This window comes from Orbilia oligospora (genome assembly GCF_000225545.1).
Source record: "Orbilia oligospora ATCC 24927 unplaced genomic scaffold scaffold00004, whole genome shotgun sequence".
In the NCBI taxonomy this organism is placed as follows: Eukaryota; Fungi; Ascomycota; class Orbiliomycetes; order Orbiliales; family Orbiliaceae; genus Orbilia; species Orbilia oligospora.
In genome coordinates, this window is record NW_011645561.1 from 977,225 (window position 1) to 993,000 (window position 15,776).

A 15,776-nucleotide genomic window follows, 5' to 3' on the forward strand; every position below is an offset into this window, starting at 1 on the left:
CAAGAGAAAATACTTTGGTGCCGACAACGCGGGTTCTGGTGTTGGATTTTTGGGGGTTTAAGTTTTGAAGCATGATGTTAATTTTTCTATTGTTAATTCAATATTTTTATCTATCTAAATCCAAATGTTTGGGATTATTTTATTTATTGCACATGTATATGTAGTGCGGGAATTGTGACAAGTACTACTAATTCCAAAGCTATACTCTAGCTTTATCGCTTCCTTTGAAGTCACTTTTTAAGTAAATAATTCATTCATATGTGCGCCCATGGCCCAATCCCTTTCGATATCGGTATATGATAAATACACGGGCTATAAACCCTAGCTATAGCTAAATCATCTTGGTATACTACCCTGCAAACTGTCTGTTCAAGTTTACATATTCCTTCCACCGGTGACCATCTATCGAAAATTATGAATTATCAGTCACCCAATTCCACCCTGAAGAATGAAAGGATAAGAAACGACGAAAGGGTGCGTAGACGAAACTTACCAATACGTGTCCAGTAACATAGCTCATTAAAGGACTGGCTAATGCTACAATAGCACCAGCAGCTTCCAACGGTGTACCTCCTCTCTGAAGTGGGATTTCTTTGAGACCGGCATTGCCGGCGCCTGTGCTACTAGCTCCCGGGATACCAATTGCGACCTTTTCGTTACCATAGACGGCAAAGCCGCCGGTTTCTTTAGCAGCTGTTAATCGGGTTGTCTAAAGTTTGGAAGGATTTGATGTTAGATTTTGGCGTTTTCATTTCCGTCTCAGCTGACGATTGAAATAAATGGTCAAATGACTTACAATGTAGCCATAAGCAATAGCGTTTGCGCGAACACCATATTTTGGACCCCATTCTTTGGCACTGTGATGCAACATGTTAATTCCCGGTTTTTAATATATACTAAAATAGTAGATAGGAAACCTACATCGTCTTTGCCATTCCGGTAACGCCAGATTTGGCTATGCTGTAGTCTATAGTTCGTGTTAGCTACAGCTCAATATTTCCTCGAATTCTAACGAATTTCAGGAAACTCACTTATCTGTCCAGCGTTTCCATTGACGCCTGTAGTCGAAGAAATCGTGGTGATCGTTCTGTTTTCACCATCTGTGACACGGAAAAATGGAGCCGCGGCTCTTACGAGCATGAATGGTGCCTTGTTGTGAACTGCGATCATAGCGTCGAATTGCTTGTCCGACATCTTGTGGATGACTATTATAAGTTTAGCATTCTTAAATTTACTTAATGTCGACTGCAGCTATGGCTAGAGGAACATGCATACCAGCGTCCCATGTAAAACCGGCTAGAGTAAAAACATCTGTTAGTATCTATATGTACTAGTTGTATGTATCACGCAGGTGGTAATTAATCAGATTCTTACCATTCAAGACAAGATGGTGAATCTTGCCATTTCCGAACTCAGCCGCCTTCTTCACGAGGTTATCGTTGTATTCCTAAACAGAAGAAAGCTATTAACAATCCCAAATCCACCCATCCGCCTAGGCCTCTGGAATAACCACAAGGCAAAAAAACAAACATCTTCAGAAAATAGCTCAAAAAAGTAGACATAGTTGTCCATGTACAATTGCACACTAAATATAACTAGAAAATGTAGGATTTGTTTATTTCATTAACTTACTTGACTTGTAACATCTCCAGCAACAGCAATTGCTTTACCACCACTCTCATTGATCTCCTTTACAGTAGCCTCAGCTTTACTTTGGTCGATGTCGCATACAACGACGTTTGCGCCGTCCTTGGCGAATAACTTCGCGCATTCAGCGCCGATACCTTGCCCGCTGCCAGTGATAATGGCGGTTTGGCCGGCAAACATTCCACTTGGGAAGTTGCCAGATACGGGGCCGAGTTGGGATTGGAGTTGCTTAAGACGTTCAGCCATGATGATCTAGCTTTCAAGCTTTTGGATATATAGTATACTAATAGTACTCGGGTATAACGAAATTTGTATAGATGTCGCAAACAACGTGGAAACTACGAAACAGGAAGGATTCTAACGGCGGATATTTATGTGAAGCCGTACTTACATGCCGAATACTTCCAGATGCCGAAGCTACGCGCGGAATGTGATCTGTTATGGTTCTCTTCGGGCTATGTGAATTGGGTATGGGCGCGTTGTGCCGTGGCTGAATTTGCCCCAGATTCCTTTGCATTGGAGTCGACTCCACTAGAACATTATAACTAGCGATTGCTTCCCCCACATTATAAGACTTACTACCGGCAATGCCGAGCTGGAGACTTACACACTGTTTTCTAGGTCCATGGACTCGGTATCAGCTGTCTGAGAAACCCGAGCAAAATTCATATATACTTATAGATAGGATTATATATTATAGCTAAGAATCGAGACTGATATCCGGACCCGGATCCGAATCGAATCCGTGAAGTCCATTCTCGAGTTCTCCAGCTTGGCTAAATTATTTATGCATCCCCTAAGTATTACACACTACCAAAAAGGATACGAATACGTACATTTACTCAGGTAGATACTTAAGTATATATAAATCTGAGAATCGATGGCAAAAAACTGGTCAGATCTTGAGATTTGAGTGTATGTTCACGCAATAGCATCGATCGTGTAGAAACATTGGGGAAATCTATTCAATTTTTAACTTTAGTTCCAAAGTTATATCATTCACCAGAAAATTTATTTCTACAGATCGAGACGCACCTTGAGCTAGCTGTATATATTTAAGTACTTAGTATGTAGGTGTGAAGCCGTGGGAACATCTTTTAAATTCCTGCCATCCGTGCTATTGATATTAGGTGCCTATCTACACTACTTAAGTATATATTAGGCAGGGCAAGTTATATGTATATATGCCCCATGTACATGCATATGTGATTGCGATAGTGCTGTATGTAAAAAAAACAAGTCAAGAAAATATCAATCGAATCAAAGATATAACAAACTGGGAGTATAACCTATAAGAGAGCCTTCTACACAGCTTCAATCGCAAACTTATGTCGAGGCGCATGGACCCTGATCTTTCCATTCTTCCCTTCCACATTGATCACAACCTCCTTACTATTCAAACTCACAAGTGCCCCCGTATCCTTATGAAGACACCCATTATCAGTCGGATAGACATTGACCAAATCACCTTTCTTCAACCCTTGGACTGCAACCACAGCTTCTTTTTCTTCCACAATCCCCTCTTCTTCTGCATATCCTGAGTTAAAAATCGTCGCAGCTGCTATATCACCATTAACCTCCTCTGCCGGTGATTCTTTAGCCTTTTCAGCAACTAATTTGGACAACCTATCAATCCATGCAAGGATCTTTGGGAATTGGTTGGAATTGATGAGCTCCGGTGAGAAACAATCCATAGAAACCATCCATTCGAACAACCACACGGCTTCAATATCTGCCAACATGGGTCTATCGGTCTTCAAAACCCAGTCCCTACCGTCAGCGAGAAGCGTAGTCTCGAGTATCTCCATCGCATCTCGAAGTTCTGCTGCGGCTATGGGTCTTCGAAGTTTTGGATCCGGTCCAGGTGCCGACTGAGGTGGTGGTGTCTTTCCGGGAACGATTCCCGCTAGCTCTGCACGATCTTTAAGGAATTCGGGATCTGAAAGGGGTGGGAAGTCTAGAGGGAGGAGTTGGATTGCTTTGTCAAATATACCGCTATCGGACATTAAAACATCCAGAAGCCGTTCAATGGCCTTTTGATCGCCTGTCGTCCCGGAGAGTGATGGATGAGCCGCACTGGGTGGATAGAGTTCTTCAAGTTTGCGCATTATCAGGCGGGAGTCAAGGTATACATCCCGTCCGATTGCAAGGACGGGGATACGACGATAGGAGACACCGATTTGGGCAATGTCTGGACGAGGTAGAGCCAAAGGTTGCAGCTAGATATTCGCAATACCCATTCACATTAGCATGTGTGTACTGTCCTTATTTTGCTGTAAACATGCAGCCTAGAGCTCAGCTCAGGTATTGTATATTGCTTGACCCCATTGGAATTTAAGAACCTACACAGTGCGTATATGGAATATTTCGCAATGTCATGTACCAAATTATCCGCTTGCCAACCGGAGAAAAGACATAGTGGTAAATAACAATTGGAAGAGTAGGTGCCATAACGTCTGGAAAAGGTTTAAAATTTGGGATGTGAGTAATGGCGAGTTTGGATTCCAAGTTCCTTTTGGTTGATGGTACAGCCAAAATATCGATATAACAGATATATAGGTATGTTTGTATATTATATTAAATAGATAGTAAACTTATAATTATATTCGGAATTCTACGAAAGCGCTGAGCTGCTGAGCTGCTGAGCTAAGAAGTACTGTGTATCATAATATTATCCTTCGATCATGAGGATCTGAAGCTCTGAATTATATACGTATACTTAGCGTATGATCGATAGCACTGATAAATTATAAATCACATTTTCAGAATCAGTGCGGCTGTATAAAATCTGATGAATCAGCTAAATTGCAACGCGCTATAGCGCACATATCCAGTCGTGAAGAGTCTGACAGCTCGAACTAGCGTCGCTGGGTGTATAATTCCGTTCGTTTCCAACCATCGGCGCCTTAAGCGAGACTAAAGCAGCTAGTGTTTGTTACATGGGGCCCAAATCGGGTAATTGTTCTGGTACTTCTTGATTTGATCTTTACCTAAAGCCTGTCGATGAAAATGTGACCGGCTGATTTGTTGCATTTTTCCGCCCTAGACCCTTCATGCACCTTATTTAGTCTTGGTTTTAGACAGTTCGTGCATATGCATATCAACACTAAGATCGTTGGTTTCTCTGTAGAATCTACGTCAGAAAAGATCAAATGTGAACGTCCCGGCAACCGGGAATCTTGATATCGGGGCCGGCATATAATATTACACTTCAAAATACGATTCGCGCGAGCCTCAGGGGACGTCACATGGCATAACGGGAAACCGGTGCAGAATATACTAGGATATGGATATATACGCCTAACGCTCAGATCTGAGCTGAGTTTATACATATGCATAGTTCTTAATTGGGAATGGAAAGGAAACCAGCCTTGGAACTAGAAGAGGGGGGGTATCATATCAAACTTAAATGAGGTAACAGGAAAGGGAAGAAGGGAAAGAAAGAGAATGTTCGAGACCTTGAAGCCGGAAGTTGCAGATAACAGGTTTGATGGAGATTTTTGGGGGAGCTCGACCTGCAAGCGGGGTAGAGCAAGATGTAAAGAAATACATTCAAAGGAAGGAAAACTATACGGTATAGAATCTGCACAAAAGAAATTTCGAAAAGGCTGCATGTATCAAAGAGCTTGCTTAGAAATTGAAAAACGACAGGATATCATGTTAAACAAGACAAAAGAAACAAAAAAGCAAATGTTATGTGCTCCGAACCGGCCAATCCATTGGAGGTGGGGGCGGGGGCGGGGGCGACAATCCGCCTAAAGGTTGTGATCTGGAAGTAGCTATGGAAGGATTCCGAGAATATGATGTTTCGATAGTTGATTGTGATAACCGCCGTTGAACTTCCCAAACAGTTTGTCCGTTCCTACTCTCCCGTGTTCCAACTTTTATCTTTTTATACATCGGACTGTTCACGTCTCTTACTATAGTCCCATGTGTTCCCCGTCTTCCCTCGAAGCGGATGTCTTCTCGAGATTGACCAGCGGCCAGTGTTGTGACATGCTCTGGTTCTCCAACGGCTACCCCTGCGATTATTGGCGGAGGAGCGGGTAAGTTCTTATCGAATGGAGAATTTGAGTACCTTCGATCAGAGTTGTAGTTGCGCTTAAGTGTCACAGGACATCCGCTTTCTTGAACGAGAGGCGCACTGAGTAGCTTAGCGCCCATAGGGGCACAGAGGAGAATCAAAGAGAGGGAGACTTCGAGGAGAGACCATCCCATACTTTGCAACATCGAGACGTCCATGATCTGGGTAGCGAATCGAAGACAGGATGCGACGATGACCAAGGCACCGCAGGCATATAGGATACAGACACCTCGTATTTGAGATTTGCTGAGACTGGCTTGGAGAAGAAGCGGGATAAGAATTGCGAGTACCATGGTGTCTGTGACAATGTTGGAGATACCGGTGCCGTATGTTAGGAGAATCTTTCTCTCACAGGAGGCTATAAACTTTTTGTGAGCAAAAACTGTTCCTCCTTATGAAATATAAATGAGAAAGGCTTACTCTTTGAGTTCATGATGTTCCAAAAGTCGGTCAGAGGAGCGCAAGTCAGGAGTAAAGCGAGAACGCAGAAAATGAATGAAATTGTCGTAACGAGGAAACCAGCGCGGAGAAACCACTTGATACTCTTAGTCTCTTGCGAGATTCGCAAGTAGAGGAACAAGAAGCTATATTTAATAAAGAATGAACTATCTTACGGTTAGATTGGAATGTTTCGCGATATCAGAAATATTTGTACGAAATGCTTACCTGAAAATGTAGATTAACTCAAAAACCATATACAACTTCAACCCCACCGTTATCCTCCTCCACCTCTCCGCCTCGAACTCTTCTGTTGTTTGTAACATGGTATTAAGTGAAGCCCGGCCTATGTTATCATGCATGTCAGCTACCGATGTCCCCGATTCGAATAGTTTCTCTCCGTCATCCCAAGGAACCATACCCAAATACACAATTCTGGCGAAAATCAACTGGTCGGCAACCACCAACATCCCAGCCAGTACAGCGAACAAATCATCCCACCAGAACTTAGCATTAAACCTCGTTCTTGCGAAAAACCTCAGCATCAACGCCGCGATCCCAATGGTGACCAAAAACGGCGTCGCAGTAGCCAGCTGCGATGATGATCCAAATTTAGACGGATTTACAGTTGTCGGTTTTTCCCAATTTGCGCCACCGAAAGATTTGTCGTCAAAGTAGTCGATAAAGCCATAGGTAAGCGCTATCGCGGACTGGTTGTAACTTGGTTTGGTACTATCGCCAACAGTCTGGCGGGTCTGAAGAGTGGCGGCAGTAGCAGCTTGGACAACTGCATTTGCAGCTTCCTGCTTTATTCGTTCTAGCAGTGTGATATACATTTGAATGTGGAGATCGTCGATGTAGTCGAGTCATGAGTGAAGGTATTTCGAAGCGGGTCGGAATTGTATATTTAAGTAAGTATGTGTCTATGATGGTGAATAAAAAATTGCCCTTTCGTTAACGTAGAACAAAATTTTTTGTTTCTTGATGAAGCCTTGAAGTTGACTAGTCTGTCTCGATCCTGCATTGAACGAACGCCTTTGACGAAATGAGAGTAGTGAAGCACTCGAATAGCGAGCGTGATAGAGTGCTACAGGGTGAAGAAGGCGGTGTCGAACACTGCGTCAAGCAGCCAGAGGCCGTCTGCCTCCCTCCTCCAACTGCATCCAAAAAGAGCACACTAATGTATGGCTGTAGGGCGGTGCAACTTTCAGAAAAGAGGGAGAATCAATGGTAATGCAGCAGAGTTATTTGGGAATAGCATTGGTTTTGAACACCCCGAATGCTAGACTTTCCACTCTGGGACGGCAGGAAAAGGCGGACACCAGTTACGACGTATGGCCAATAACTAGCAACTAGGGCAGATGGGATCACCGATCCGAGTCGTTCGAGATAGAGAGACCGCAAGGTGCTCTGTGCATCTCTGCCTGTAGAACGTACCTGCCCAGATTAATATTGCGTCCTAGTTGGTTGATATAAAAAGGCTGTAGCATCACGAAGCAGCTAGGCTCGCCGCGCCAGACAGTGGAGATAACATTTGACCCGACCCTTATTGATAAAACAGTTTCTCGGTCCTCAGAAAGCGCTTTCGACCAGAAACATCAGACAGTAAGCACCTTCCCGTATTTTTTTGACTGGTGATCTCATAGAGTTTGGTCGAAGATGGGTGTACAGCCTTCGGCATCAAACCTGTGGCGTTTCGAAACCGTCACAGCTGTTTCAAACCCCAAAAACCAAGTGCGCGCGCAAGATCGGAGCCAAGCATATCTGTTATCCGCAGCAGCTTGGCCAGCTCGACAGAAAATTTTGTTCCGGGTACCTGACAGAAAATCGGAACTTTGATACATATGTTCTGCATCCTGCATCCTGCGAGCTTGCATGAGCCATACGGAAAGAAAAAACTAGATTATTGATTAGGTTATTTATAAGCGCTATGAATCTATAGTACAGTGTGCTATCAACGACCTAACCACCACCGTAACTCCATCCAAGCATATGCAATGATCCCGTAGAACCTGATACAGTAATTGCGCCTAAAGACGATAGAGTTCAAGGAATGATAAAAAAAAGATGGCATGAATCATTATTTGATTGCTCAAAGCTCCCCCTCTTCCCTATCATCGTCGTCCACGAATTCTCCTTCTTCACGGTCATCCAATGTTGCAGCGCTTTGCGACGTATCTGGGAGCTTGGAGTCCATGGGGACATCCTGCATACTTGTACCATTGCTATTGGTGGTGCTCTCATGCCCTTCATCAGTAAGTCTGGCAGATGGGCGCGTTCTATTACTATTGGTGTCTTCGGTCTCTGGCGTGGTGGGATATTTCCCGTCGGCGTTCCTCAAAGGGTTGTTCCTACAGGTACAAGTCTGTTAGATGAATATCCCTTCGGTTGAGCATATATTTAGCACGCAAGTTTTACGTACTCATAGAGGTCCGCCATTTGGTTGCAAGCTTTCTTGATGTGCATCAGGTTCAGACCAATGATTTCCCACCAAGGTTTGCCATCTTTGCCATCCTTAAAAACCGTATCGTTAAACTTAGCACTCATGTACAAAGCCGCTCCTGCTATAGTTGAAGCCGGAAACATGAGGCACAATACAGTCAGATGGGAGTCATTAATAAACGCCCAAGCAACTTTCATGATATCCTTCTCCTTCGCCACCCCGCTCTCAACTTTTATGTGGTGAAGGTAGTCCTGCAGTAGCTTGTAGGGCTTTTCGACATTGAAATCATAGCAGAGAGCAGCCAGCATGTACTCTTCTGTGAACATGATAGTATCGTGCCACTTCCAATACTCTTTCGATTGCTCATCAATAATGATCTGATCGTTCTTCTGGGCCGTCCTAGCGACTGCTTGAATCAAATCGGAAAGCTTCCTGCAGTTCTCTTCGACCTTGGTCGCAAGGTAAAGGGCTGTCGCTGCAACATTCTACAGGTCAGAGCGCTAGTTAGTTATCTGATCGCGACAGTCCCGGAAGTTCTTTTGAAACAGCAAAGGTGGGTCGAGCCCTTACATAGTAGTGGAAGTCCTTCAGTGACTCTCGCATAAAGAAGCGATGGAGGAACACCGATGCTGTCGCCAAGGTGAGCTGAGGCAACTTCAACTTGATCCCGACTTGAAGGATAAAGTTGCAGCCCTTGCTCCGACCTTCCCGTTCTTGCTGGAACGTGATTCCATTCTTAACTATTGACGGCGTTCGCAGAAGCTCCTCGTCGGTGAAGAGCCACTGATCATTTCGATCTGAATCGTCCATCGTGTGATCGTCGTGCGATGATGCTAAGTTCTGCCTCGTCGTATTTGCCGCTGGCATCTCCTTAGACGATATTCCGTATAGATATCGTTAGACCATGTCGTTTGGGGGCAAGACGTGGCAATACCGCAGCGTTTGCAGAGCGGGAGGGATTGTAGAGTGATGAACGACGAAAAAAGACTTTACGCGTTCGAGATGGCGATGGTGCGCAACAACACAACGCTAAAAATAACAGATGCCATCTTGAGTTCGAGGCCAGCTGGTACCTACCTACTTAAGTAAGAAGTAGGTATTTACCAGATATACCAATGTTCCATGAATTATCTAACAAACTGGCGGTTGGTGGGACGTGGTGATGTTAACGCCGGAGGGAAAAGGATATTGCGAGGTTGGAACATTAAATTGCCATTATGTACAGACATCATCCAGCAGCAGCGGAAGAAAAATATCGCGAACAAGGGTCGCTGTCGTGCTGACTAGCGCCTACAAGGTAGTTAAGTCCATATACTCTAACAATCATGCATATCAACATTAACTTCCGAGAAACGACCGGATAATAGTAAATCAGAGGAATTACACCCATAAACGCTAGAAAACAGTGTGGCCAGTAAGAGAACATTCGATATTACAAATTCCATATATATATTCAAACCCCATACACATCGTACAAGACCCATCTCTACTTGGCCTCGGAAGAACTGGATTCACCGTTAGTCGGGTTTGCAGCTGCTGCGGCTGCTGCTTTTTGCTGGGCCGCCAGCTGCCACGCTGGAATAGCTCGCTGTCCCCCAGTTATCGCCCCAAGAGGCTTCCCTCCAAGAGTTTGCCCTCCCCCGTTGGTAGCTGGTTCACTGGATGGGGCTACGACAGGCGAAGGCGAAGGAGCAGCAGAGGTTACGGTTGCAGCTGGTGGGGGAACGAAATGTGCTGGCTGGGCTGGTGGAGGGGTGAATCTGGTAGTTGCAGTTGCTCTGTTGACGAGTAGTGCCTTCAAAGACTTTAATTCCGCTTGCAAGTCCTTCAAACTAGCGGCCTGGCTTTCCTTCTGTCCATCCAATGCCTTTGGTATCAAATCTTTCAAGTTTCGAACTTCGTCGTTGAGACGCTTAGTCTCATCTTCTCTCCGCTTGCTTGATTCTTTCAAAGTTTCAACAACCCTTTCAACTTCCTCGAGAGCTTGGTCGACCTTGGTGTTCCGTTTTTCTTCGGCCTCCTTTAGAGCCTCCGTGTCGGTCTTTAGGGACTCAAGGAGAGCGAATGCATCGGAAAATGCAGTGTCGATAGCGGCTTTGTCGGCGGCAAGAGCCTCTGGTGTAGGTGGTGCAATTATTGGAACGACATATCGTTTAGCGAGCTGGTAGAGACCGTACGACACCGAACCCGATACAGTGGCCATCACAAACCAATCTCTCCAATCACGTCCAGCAGGTCTAACAATCCAAGTTAGTTATTGTATCCAATGTGTACAATTATAAACTCTCGTATGGTGTCATACTCTTGTCGTTGAACCTGTCCAAAGTAGCCGCCATTTCCATATCCCTGAGTAAATCCTGCCGGTCTCTGTGGCACGACAAACCCAGATGGAGCTGCACCCAGATTTGGTATTAACGACGGGTCGACACCGGTTCTCTGCAAAGCGACTGCAATTTCTTCGGGTGAAAGGTTTTTAGATTGTAAGAATGCAATCCGTTTGTCGAGAGGGGCAGTGGCGACCGATGGGTCCTGAAGGACTGTTTACATCACAATGTTAGGATTTTGATATACAGCATACGAACTGGAAGGGTTTCGAGTAACATACAGCCAATCTATAAGTATATCCGAGTTAGAATTCCAATCCATGTAGAAAAGAAGAAAAATCATTAGATTTATATACTCACAGCGCCTTGAATGAGATCTTCCCTCATGATGACGAAAGTATGTGGATATGTAGGTACTTAGTTTGTCGGTCGTGCACGCGTCCGCTTTGAGTCACCGGTAACACGGATAGGGGTCTGAATGCTGCTTTTCTTCGAAAGAAACACGTCCACTGGTAAGGAGAATACGTCGATGACTTATTTGTTGATGTTGCCGGATGTTGTTTAGAGAATTCTGCTGGGGTGGTTTTGGGGCTGGAGAGGTTCGGCTCAGGGTGGGAGGTCGATGTTGGTGTTGTTTACCGGCCCCTTTGCGACTCTGGGAACGTGCCAGCGCCTTGTGCTTTCTAGCCGAGGCATGTTTGCCGGCGATTGCGATTCCAACAAGGTCAACTCATTCTTCCCCACCTGGCCTAACATCTTCATTCTCTTGACTACCATGACCGGGTTTTATTCGAAACCGGTGTTTTTTGATCCAGTTTATACCGCTTGTAGCTAGCCTATCATCTTGGCTAAATTGATGTTATCCAATTAAATTATTTTTATCTGCAGGGTGCTTATAATAATCACCAGTAATCTAAATGTCGGTTCCGAAGTCAACATGCCGACAACTCTACGATATCTCGGCCGGGCGGCATTTATAATATGCCTGGCTGAACGAGTACAAGAATGACGAGCAATCTCTTACAGTGAAATAGAGTCTATAAAGATCGGATTCAGTTCGCTTCTTGTTCTTGCTATGTAGAAACTGAGCAGCGAGACTACCAGTCACATTGGCCCATTAGTAAATAAAACTTGTTTGTCTAGACGTCTAGACACCCCATTGAAGCTACAGCATCAGGTTTTGGAGATTATCTCACTGTAAGTAATATATGTATGTTACAAAGCGAAAAGAATTAGCGGGGGGTTATCCTAATATTGTAATGTGCTTTCCGAGTTGCTACTACCCTCCGCGTAGTTCGTATCAATTCCTGTTAATTATCAGATATAAAATATCTTACATCCAAACAAGTGCTACTCTGAACTTTAATTATGCTTGCGAGTTCTAGTGCAGGTAAATATATTCATAATATTCAATGCTTCACTGAATAACTATATAATAATTCGATTTGAATTATTTTCTTTTGGGGTCCGAGGTCGACGTCGTTCACATTGTTTCGTATACCTGAAACAGAAATGAAAGATCTGCCTGAAGTTTTCAATAACCTTGATGGCGTTAGAATGGGTGCTTGGTTATAGTTAATTAATACTGCTCTAGCAAGAAGTTCGTGATATCATTCTATAGCAGGTTAGTACTTCTCCACGCCTTATAAAACCGGGACCCGCAGTAACATGTACATGTGTTAAAATACTATCAGAGGTTCACAGGCTTCAATTTCCATTGGACTGCCAGACCTGGCTTTCCGCCGATATATATTTATATATCGGCGATGCTCTAGCGATACACAACATATATCCAACTTTCTGCAAAGCCTACATTATGAAAATCCAAAAAATCATTGAAGCTGACAATTAAATTCCAATCGTGTATGGAAGTAATATCGAAGTAACTGCCTATTTCATTCAAAATCCACGTGGACGCGGTGGTTTCGATCTTCCAACAGTGTCTTGTGTTGGCCGAGGAATGTTGCGAGTTTTCCCAACGTCATATCTCGAACTCCCACCTTCAAGGCACCAACCTCCGTCCTAAAAGGCTACGGCGGCCTCTAAACTTTATCAACGACAGTAGTACTCTCCGAACTATGATTTGAACTTCTATCATCGAAGCTCGAACCCGGTCTCTGGCCTCAAGGGATCCCCCGACCTTGGATCGAACACAATCCAACACCATTCAATAGCACGTGAAAATGGTAAGAGTGATCGCGTGCAAGGAATTCTGTGTTAATGTTGCTAACATCGAATAGCCTATCGCTTTGCCCACAGTTATAAGCCAGCCGCTGCGGGCGGCTTATGGTAGTGCTACCTCCAGGTCAGCTCAAAGGGCCTACATTCAAACCATCTTGGGCGCCATCCTCGCGATCCTCCTCTTCGGTGTCGCATGTTTTGGTTACATACTCTTCTATTACAACTACATCCCACAAATAGGACTTGAAACTACTGTTCATTTGATATATGGTCAAACCATGATACATTCGCCTCACTTTGCACTTATAACACCCGGACTCAAGGGAGCTAAGCTAGTCCCTTATGGCGGCGCTGATATCTCAAAGGGTGTGCTTATGCATAACCAGCCATATGATGTTTACGTCTCCCTCACGCTGCCAACTTCACCCCATAATATTGAAGCTGGGAATTTCATGATAAATTTGACTCTCTTCGACGAGGATCCTAAAAAACCAAGCATACTAGCGACATCGAGACGAGCCGCTTGTTTAACATACAAGTCTGATATCATAAATACTATGGATACCGTCATTAAGTCGCCGTTGTATTTGTCCGGGTGGAGGAAGGAACAAGAAAAAATAGATATTTTGATGATGGAAGGAGAAGTTTTCACGAAAAAGAGACTGCCGAGTTATCTAGGCATACGAGTTGGAAACGACTATGCCTCCGACAAGGCACCAGAGTCCTACGAGAGTAAAGTTGTATTCAAGGCAAGATTTAGAGGCCTAAGGTATGTATTGATATAATTTACGTAACCCGAGTCTATAACTGTGTGCCGAGTCGCTAACACGAACACTTACAGATACTTTATGTACAACTACCGAATCATCGCATTCATTTTTTTTACATCAGCATTCTGGGTGACCGAGCTATTTTGGGCAGCAATTACTTGGATACTAGTATCTTCGTACTGGCTTGCTACCGAAGATGAATATTTTGACGACGATGAGGACCCACTCATGGAAAGGCCGACGCGGTCATCTGAAACAGAGGGGCGCATGGTCCATCCTTTAGCTCCGGTTGAAGATGATTCGGCAGAGGATATACCCCGCCCACGAGGTGGAGTATATGATACACCGGAAGCTACACCAGCTCCTGAGGGCGAGGAGGGTGACGACGAAGATTCGGAAGACATGTCCAATGATAGGAGCGATGAAGGTGGGAGGACGCCGACTAGTGTGGACGAAAATACCTTACAAGGGAGTGCCCAGGATTCTGGGATCGGGACATCGATGAGTGAGCAGCGCGGGGAGGGGCTCGTTAGGCGGAGATCTTGAAGAAGGAATGAATAAGTACTCTTTTTATTTTATCAAACAAATTGTGGGTACCTGAAAAGAAAAGTGACGGTAGGCTCCGATCTCAAACATCTGAGTTGGTCTCCTATTTGGAATCTTCGTTGCAAGAATTGGGAACCTCAGATTGTTTGTTTTTCTTCCGAGAAGCCTGTTTTGTAGACCCCGATGAAGATGAGCGTATACTTTTAATATATTTGATACTGTTAATCCGCCCCGAATCGCTTCTGATATGCAGTATATAGCCATCTTAGCCGACATTCACGAGGTCCAGAACACATTCTCGTAAAAAGCATTAATCTACAATCGTATCCTGCCGTCTTTGCATAAAAAACGGGTCCCGTTGTTATGGTTTTTTGACAGCCTGTATTGATAAACGGTCCCGCAAGAAGGTTTTCCGGATTCTCCTTTCGTTATATCAGGCGCGGCATGAAGTGTTGAAATTCCCACCACCATGATCCCGGATTTTATGCATTTGCAATTGCAACCTTCAGTTACAACTCAATACCGTGTCGGCCAGACGTTTTATCTCTCTCGCAAAATTCGTTCCTCTAGCCGATTTCATGTTTAGGCACTCAGCAATTAATTCAGGCATAAGTATACATATGCATGGAAGACCCATCATTCTTCGTTTCCAGCTGCAGGCAAAAACGGGTTATCAGTTTATCAACCCTGCACTGACAAGTTTGCGTATGCAATGCGATGTGATCGACTTGGACAAGTGGGTGCTCTCGATACAGGAAATATAGTACAGTTGACAGGTCAAGAAAAGCCCAAATAGTCACAAGATCTTCAACTTCAAAAGTTTTCCAGAAAGTCTTCCAAAAAGTTTTCCGGGCTGCATAGAAAATTCAAGAATTCTAGGAGCTCTAAAATCCGAATCGGATATTTTGAAACTCGGAGACTGGCCAAAGATAGAACCCTTCCGACGGCAGACTGGAGGTTATTTTTTGCTGAGGTAACGCCTCACGCTGCAAGAAACGCCACAGAGTTTGTTTCTAAAAAAGGAAGCGGGATCCACTCAATCCCATCAAGAGGCTAACGAGGTACCAAAGCCTCATTTTGCAGGTAAACAAGAATGACGTTCGAGAAAAGGGTGTGCGAGGTTCATGCTTGTTGTTAAATTGCAAGGCCTCCATTATGGGGGAACCCTTGCTATTGTGCCGCCCTTTTTAGACATTTTGGGATGAAATTCGTGACAGCATCGAACTCCGGGGAAAGGGAGTGGTTTTAAGGTATGGCGTTCTATAGAACAGGCATATATGATTACTGGAATATATGGTATTGATGCTATTTTCGAGAATAGGGTGAAGTCATGAAAAGGGAAA

The 15,776-nt window shown here is 44.4% G+C and overlaps 6 protein-coding genes across 6 annotated transcripts; 1 reads left to right on the plus strand and 5 right to left on the minus strand.

Annotated features, from left to right (window-relative positions):
• Positions 1–375: 375 nt before the first annotated feature.
• Positions 376–1,893, minus strand: AOL_s00004g288 (uncharacterized protein; the record flags this gene model as incomplete). Its single annotated transcript, XM_011118938.1, has 8 exons — positions 376–402; positions 494–709; positions 797–857; positions 922–967; positions 1,032–1,205; positions 1,276–1,296; positions 1,375–1,447; positions 1,633–1,893. The coding sequence occupies 8 exons, from the start codon at positions 1,891–1,893 to the stop codon at positions 376–378; spliced, it is 879 nt and encodes a 292-aa protein (XP_011117240.1).
• Positions 1,894–2,951: 1,058 nt separating this feature from the next.
• Positions 2,952–4,098, minus strand: AOL_s00004g289 (uncharacterized protein; the record flags this gene model as incomplete). Its single annotated transcript, XM_011118939.1, has 2 exons — positions 2,952–3,866; positions 3,994–4,098. The coding sequence occupies 2 exons, from the start codon at positions 4,096–4,098 to the stop codon at positions 2,952–2,954; spliced, it is 1,020 nt and encodes a 339-aa protein (XP_011117241.1).
• A 1,242-nt stretch (positions 4,099–5,340) lies between these two features.
• On the minus strand, positions 5,341–7,005 carry AOL_s00004g290 (uncharacterized protein; the record flags this gene model as incomplete). Its single annotated transcript, XM_011118940.1, has 4 exons — positions 5,341–6,089; positions 6,152–6,315; positions 6,398–6,515; positions 6,591–7,005. The coding sequence occupies 4 exons, from the start codon at positions 7,003–7,005 to the stop codon at positions 5,341–5,343; spliced, it is 1,446 nt and encodes a 481-aa protein (XP_011117242.1).
• A 1,256-nt stretch (positions 7,006–8,261) lies between these two features.
• AOL_s00004g291 (uncharacterized protein) lies at positions 8,262–9,479 on the minus strand (the record flags this gene model as incomplete). Its single annotated transcript, XM_011118941.1, has 3 exons — positions 8,262–8,520; positions 8,592–9,097; positions 9,183–9,479. 3 exons carry the CDS (start codon positions 9,477–9,479, stop codon positions 8,262–8,264), a joined length of 1,062 nt encoding a protein of 353 aa, XP_011117243.1.
• A 619-nt stretch (positions 9,480–10,098) lies between these two features.
• Positions 10,099–11,323, minus strand: AOL_s00004g292 (uncharacterized protein; the record flags this gene model as incomplete). The annotated part of the gene is made up of 4 exons (XM_011118942.1): positions 10,099–10,849; positions 10,915–11,149; positions 11,218–11,224; positions 11,297–11,323. The coding sequence occupies 4 exons, from the start codon at positions 11,321–11,323 to the stop codon at positions 10,099–10,101; spliced, it is 1,020 nt and encodes a 339-aa protein (XP_011117244.1).
• Positions 11,324–13,119: 1,796 nt separating this feature from the next.
• AOL_s00004g293 (uncharacterized protein) lies at positions 13,120–14,433 on the plus strand (the record flags this gene model as incomplete). The annotated part of the gene is made up of 3 exons (XM_011118943.1): positions 13,120–13,128; positions 13,177–13,886; positions 13,959–14,433. The coding sequence occupies 3 exons, from the start codon at positions 13,120–13,122 to the stop codon at positions 14,431–14,433; spliced, it is 1,194 nt and encodes a 397-aa protein (XP_011117245.1).
• Positions 14,434–15,776: the final 1,343 nt, after the last annotated feature.